At 44.2% G+C, this 6,684-nt stretch overlaps 1 protein-coding gene across 1 annotated transcript; it reads right to left on the bottom strand.

Moving 5' to 3' along the window:
- Positions 1 to 2,201: 2,201 nt before the first annotated feature.
- hyal6 (hyaluronoglucosaminidase 6) lies at positions 2,202 to 6,465 on the bottom strand. Its single transcript, XM_056282219.1, has 3 exons — positions 5,530 to 6,465; positions 4,780 to 4,869; positions 2,202 to 2,669 (listed from the first exon to the last, which is right to left on the bottom strand). Exons 1-3 carry the CDS (start codon positions 6,463 to 6,465, stop codon positions 2,202 to 2,204), a joined length of 1,494 nt encoding a protein of 497 aa, XP_056138194.1.
- Between the last annotated feature and the right edge of the window lie 219 nt (positions 6,466 to 6,684).

Here is a 6,684-nt window from a genome sequence, read left to right as displayed (position 1 = left end):
TGAAAAATGTAAACAAATTATGGCTGGATGGATGAAGCACCCCCTGTCCATAGTTGGATGAGTCAATCTTATTAAAATAATTATATTGCCAAAATTTACTTACCTGTTCCAAAATATGCCCATTCAGATCAAGGAGTCTTTTTTTAATTCATTAGAGAAGAATATAACTTTGTTTATCTGGAACGGTAAACCACATAGAATTAAAAGAAGTGTGCTGCAGAGACCTAAAAAGCTTGCTGGCCTTGCTCTACCTAATTTCATTTATTATTATTGGGCTTGTAATATCAAGAAAATATTATCCTGGATGGGGCAGTGTCTGACAGACAGCTGTGAGGCCTGGGTACAAATGGAACACGCTTCCAGCCCATTTCATTTACACTCCTTAATTTGTTCCTCCTCACCCCCCCCTCAAAGCCAATTTTCTTCCAACCCAATAGTGTGCCATTCAGTTAGAATTTGGTCACAATTTAGGAGACATTTGAAGTTGCATTCGACATCAGTACGTCCCCCTGTCCAACATGATTGCAACTTCCCACCTTGTCTCTCTGATTCTACCTTTAGAGTTTGGTTCTCAAAGGGAATCAAGTCACTTTCTAATTTATACGGTGATGGAAAATTCGGTTCATTTACACAACTTTCCCAAATGTACAATCTGCCGAAATCTAACTTTTTCAGGTATCTCCAAATCTGACACTTTGCCCAGAAAAACATTACTTCTTTTCCAAATTTGCCAACAAACAATACAATTGATCACGTTCTTTCTTTATCCCGACACTGCAAAGGCTCAATATCAGTTTAATATCAGTAATATCATGGCAGAGTAAGTAGTATCTCTCATCATTCATTGCAAGTTGTTAGGAGACTTTGGGAAGAGGACCTTGGAGGGGAAATGACAGATGATGACTGAGAGGCTCCACATGGCTTAATACATGCCTCTTCCCCATGTGCAAGACACCGCTTAATACCACTAAATGTTGCACATCTGACCAATGCTAGACTGGCCAACATTTTCCTAATACAGACCCTTCCTGTCCTCACTGTAAAAGTCCACCAGCAGATCACACACACATGTTCTGGTCATGCCGTAACCTGAACACATTCTGGACCAGTATTTTTAACACCTGTAGCAAGATGTTTCACAAAGACATTCCTTCTAACCCCATATATGCCCTATTTGGTTTTGCTCCAGAAACTTGTACCCTTAAAGGTAAAGCACATGTAATCACACTAGCATTTACCTCCTTGCTTGCTAGACGTCTCATTGTTCTCTTGTGGAAGCAACAAGCACCACCTAATTTTTCCAGATGGATTAAAGACATTATGCAGTTTTTGAAACTTGAGAAAATCAGATACACCCATGAAGGCTCTATACAAAAGCTTATGAAGATTTGGACCCCCTTTTTTTCGAGTATTACAAGAGCTTACAAATCCCACTCAATAAGGAAGAGAGGCGTTAGACTGAGACGGCAGAGAACTTCCCCCTCCCCCCCTTTTCTTTCTTTTTTTGTTGTCTGTTTATTTTCCTTTTTCTTTTTTCTATATGTATGTGTGTATTATGAATAATATGTATGGCACGATGTGTACTAATCTAGGTATATGGATTAGGTATAATGCATTTATGGTTATGTATTTCCATATATATTCATGTGTATGTGTATAAAAAATGTATTGTGAAAATCAATAAAAATTGTTAAAGAGAAATAAAGACCAGAGAGGAAAGACAGGAAAATATTTCAGTTGTCTTCAAAATCTGCCCTGAAACCTGAACATAACCTCAGGCTTCAGACAGAGCTGTCATCATCATTATTGTTATTATCATTATTATTATTATGGTTGAGATTTATTGTTATTATCATTATTATTATGGTTGAGATTTATTGACTTTGTTGCCATGAACTTTTCAGGGAAAGGTTGGAACATGTTCTCATCCTCACCCTGCTTCCTAACCAGTATAGCCACATTCTTCTGTTGGTTACCTGGAGCTAACCAATACAACCACAGTCTTCTTCTGGTGGGCTCTGAGACCGATCCTCTTCAGTATTTGGAGGTGCCTTGCTCAGCAGCATGTTGACGGTAATGTTTGGCTCATTCTTTCCTCTACCAGTTTGCTCCAGCAGGTCCAATATGGGGACCTCAGATGTTGTGGTGGGAGGTTCTGTGTGGAGTTCACTTCGTTTCAGATTTTAGTCTCTAGGTTTGGGCTACAGAATCAGACATTTGATGATGAGACACAGGCCAAGGAAGGTTGTGACGCACAGGCAGGAGAAGTGGAGGGAGAGGAGGAACAGGATGTCTCCCAGCAGGCCGCTGTCAGCAGGGCTTGGCGGGGGGGCGGCAGGTGGGACAGGAGGAGTCTGGGGCATCTCACAGTAAACCCCTGTCCAGCCCTGGTAGCACTGGCAGGTGAACTTGTGTTTCATGTCCAGGATGTCATGGTTGTTGAGGTGGCCACTGACGTGGAAGCGTGGGCCTTTGGCAGCGGAGTTTCGGTTGATGTGGAAGAAGCGTGGGTTCAGGTGGAGGTAGGCGCCTCCGTCCAGGCTCTTACGAACACACTTGCCATTCTTCTTACACAAGGCTTTGCTGCAAAGCTTGGCAGCAGAGGTGACATTGATGATGTAATGACCCAGAGGACCATCGATGTACTTCTTCACCGCCAGGCAGTTCCTCTGAAATCAGTTTGAGGATAAACCTTATTGATTCCTGTATATAAGAATAGTGCTGGCTCATCATTGGTCTCAATGTACACACAAGTTTACTGGTACACCATAGATGACATCACACATCACAAAAAAATTAAACTAAAAGGCAGTAAGTTATTAGTAATAAATATTAGTAATAAATGAGATTCTGGTAAAAGGAAATAAGGAGTCCTCTCTGTCCAGTATCCCTAAAGTCTCTATAGCAGGCTTGACTGAAGCTGTGGATGTCACTTTCATGACATCCATGATAAGATGATAGTCATGTGACATTATGTGACATACCTAGAGGATATTTCTCTGAATTCTGATTGTTTTTAACTGATACAAAATTGTGACTATATATATATATATATATATATATATATATATATATATATATATATATATATATACACTCACCGGCCACTTTATTAGGCACACCTGTCCAACTGCTCGTTAACGCAAATTTCTAATCAGCCAATCACATGGCAGCGGCTCAATGCATTTAGGCATGTAGACATGGTCAAGACGATCTGCTGCAGTTCAAACCGAGCATCAGAATGGGGAAGAAAGGTGATTTAAGTGACTTTGAACGTGGCATGGTTGTTAGTGCCAGACGGGCTGGTCTGAGTATTTCAGAAACTGCTGATCTACTGGGATTTTCACGCACAACCATCTCTAGGGTTTACAGAGAATGGTCCGAAAAAGAGAAAATATCCAGTGAGCGGCAGTTCTGTGGGCCAAAATGCCTTGTTGATGCCAGAGGTCAGAGGAGAATGGCCAGACTGGTTCGAGCTGATAGAAAGGCAACAGTAACTCAAATAACCACTCATTACAACCGAGGTATGCAGAAGAGCATCTCTGAACGCACAACACGTCGAACCTTGAGGCAGATGGGCTACAGCAGCAGAAGACCACACCGGGTGCCACTCCTGTCAGCTAAGAACAGGAAACTGAGGCTACAATTCGCACAGGCTCACCAAAATTGGACAATAGAAGATTGGAAAAACGTCGCCTGGTCTGATGAGTCTCGATTTCTGCTGCGACATTCGGATGGTAGGGTCAGAATTTGGCGTCAACAACATGAAAGCAAAGCAATCCAATAGAGCACCTTTGGGATGTGGTGGACCGGGAGATTTGCATCATGGATGTGCAGCCGACAAATCTGCAGCAACTGCGTGATGCTATCATGTCAGTATGGACCAAACTCTCTGAGGAATGTTTCCAGTACCTTGTTGAATCTATGCCATGAAGGATTAAGGCAGTTCTGAAGGCAAAAGGGGGTCCAACCCAGTACTAGCAAGGTGTACCTAATAAAGTGGCCAGTGAGTGTATATATTAAAACTACATGGCTGATAGAAGGTTGGAACGGGGCATCTGGGTGGCATGGCAGTCTATTCCGTTGCCTACCAACACGGGGATTGCTGGTTCGAATCCCCATGTTGTCTCCAGCTTGGTCAGGCGTCCCTACAGAAACAATTGGTCGTGTCTGCGGGTGGGAAGCCGGATGTGGGTGTGTGTCCTGGTCGCTGCACTAGCACCTCCTCTGGTTGGTCGGGGTGCCTGTTCAGGGGGGAGGGAGCTGAGGGGAGCTGGTGATCCTCCCATGCGCTACGTCCCCCTGGTGAAACGCCTCACTGTCAGGTGAAAAGAAGCGGCTGGTAACTCCACATGTATGGGAGGAGGCATGTGGTAGTCTGCAGCCCTCCCCGGATCAGCAGAGGGGGTGGAGCAGAGACCGGGATGGCTTGGAAGAGTGAGATGATTGGCCAAGTACAATTGGGAGAAAAAAGGCAGGGGGGAAACAACAATAAACCAAAGAGATAGAATATGCATTTCACAAGAACAACACAAGACAAATACTACTATTCTTGCCATGTGGCTTTTTGTAATTGAAGATCACTAATACAGAGCAAATATACTTTAATCAAAGAAACCACATTTACCCTCTGGTCTGAGAACCGATCCCACCAGGATGACCTCTGACCATATTTAACTCTTATCCAAAACTATCTCAGCCAACGGATTAGCATCCAGCACCATGAGTGACATGAATTTAGTTTTTCTTTCCTGTAAAACGTACTGAACTGAATCTTACTTGAGATCGGGCATATTCAGATGACCCCCACAGCACAACTCCTGAAGCCCCCAGGGCGGCGCTCTCCCCGATGGTGTGGACCAGATCACTCTGAAGAGAAATTGCCACATACCAAAAACAAAACAAAAGAAAATGACTCCATCTAACGTCATATAATCTCGTCAGACAGTGTGCAGCAGAATAGAGGCCTCACATCTCACTCATCATTGCTGTCCTGGTTTTAGTTTGTGGGTTGGCCAAAAAAGATTTGTGTTAGTTTTGATGCTGTTTTACTGGTCTGGTAAACTGAGTGTGAGTTACCAAATCAAATGAAAATTAAATTGAGAAGATAAGTAGCATAGAAAAATTGGAGCCCTTTTACGGAGTGACCTTCTCTTCTCAGCTTTATAAAGTCCTGATCCCTGAAAGGTAGATGTACCTGCTCCATTAGCTCATCTACATTAGTTGAGTTTCTGATGTTTCAAGAGATCTGATGTTGTTACAGTCAACTAAAAAATTACATCTTCCTGATAAATAAACATCCTTTCCATTCCAGGATTCTGTTGCAGTTCAAGGTGGAACAACGAGATTAATTCAGATAGGCACATCTGATGCAGATTAGTGTAAACCAATAGCAGTGCAAATGTGTTATTGTCAAAAACTATAAAAAGATAACAATCTGGGACACTCCTAGATAACATTACCTTACCATTTTAATCTTTGATTTAGCATCATTTTCCTTTAAAAGCTGTGAAAAGTTATAAAACTTGCCTCTGAGAGAACCACAAAGGTGTAAGCATAGAAGGGTCTGGAATAGACAAACACAGGTAAGGTGTAGTCAGAGTGAGCAATGGAGGCGATTCTCATGGCTTCCTTCACTCGATAGTGGACAAACTTAACTGTGTTGACTGAAGATCTGAGCTCGTAGTCCAGGTAGATGGACGGGTAGAGCGCTGTGCTTTCCTTCCACAGCCACATCAGATGGTCATTGCGAACGTGCTCCACGTTGGGGCATTCGCCAGTGTAGCGCTGCGGGTGCTGTTTGTAACCATAGTTGTAGCAATCTGGGAACAGGTAGAACCCCCACAGACCATCCGGCCTGCGACCTTCAGCCAGGGCCAAGGTCAAGTTCATGAAGGCCTGCCCGGCTCTTTCAAAGCTTTCCTTAGCTTCTTTCTCCACTTTACTGTCTGGCCAGCTCGGGTGGAGCTTCCGGATCTGTTCCTTTGACTTGTTGCGGTAGATGTCCTTGGAGCCCCAGTTGCGCACCCACTGCGGCCTCCAGTTCTCCCAGTCGATGACGCCCAAACCCCGGAAATCCTTGTGGGGGATGAGTTTGTCGATGTCGGCCCGGGCCTTGCTCAGGTGTTTGGAGAGGCTCTGGTTCTGTGGCAAGCCACCGTTAATGGGAAACCCAGAGCTGGAGTAATAGGGGTAGTATCCCAGGTGGCTGTGGTAGAATATGGTGACGTTTGGTCCGCTGAGTGTCTCATTAAGATTCGCCACAATGTCAAAGATGCTGAGGTCCAGGTCCACCTTGAAACGCAGACGGCAGGACTCGGTGGGAGCGTTCCAAATGACAACAAATGGCCGGTGAGGGATAAGAGGAGCCCGGGTCTGCTTCATCTGCTCACCCAGAACTTCAGCCTTCCCTCCACCAGTGACCCACAAAGCCAGCAGTGGCAGCACAGACCCAATCAGTGCCATGGCCGGCGATTATTCATGGATCAATTAGCCATCCTAAACAGGACATGAAAAGAAGTGTAAAAGAAGAGGAGCGAGATGGCATATTCAGAGAGAAAGTAAACACATTATGGGCTTAAGTGGGCCGAGATAATCAGACTGGCCGGTGAAAGGACATGTGAGTAATGGTCAATGAACTGAACTGCTCCAGATTCCACAGTACAGAGCTGCTCTGTTCCCAGA

The sequence above is a fragment of the Lampris incognitus genome, chromosome 6, assembly GCF_029633865.1.
Source record: "Lampris incognitus isolate fLamInc1 chromosome 6, fLamInc1.hap2, whole genome shotgun sequence".
Classification (NCBI taxonomy): domain Eukaryota; kingdom Metazoa; phylum Chordata; class Actinopteri; order Lampriformes; family Lampridae; genus Lampris; species Lampris incognitus.
The sequence above is the reverse complement of the archived record's forward strand: the minus strand, read 5'-3'. Positions and strand labels throughout refer to the sequence as shown.

Excerpts from the sequence above, each read along its gene's own strand:
- hyal6 (XM_056282219.1), bottom strand. The coding sequence starts at position 6,465 with ATGGCACTGATTGGGTCTGTGCTGCCACTGCTGGCTTTGTGGGTCACT. Across the intron at positions 4,870-5,529 it reads CCTTTGTGGTTCTCTCAGAG|AGTGATCTGGTCCACACCAT; the intron begins GCAAGTTTTATA and ends ATTTCTCTTCAG. Across the intron at positions 2,670-4,779 it reads CTGAATATGCCCGATCTCAA|AGGAACTGCCTGGCGGTGAA; the intron begins GTAAGATTCAGT and ends AACTGATTTCAG.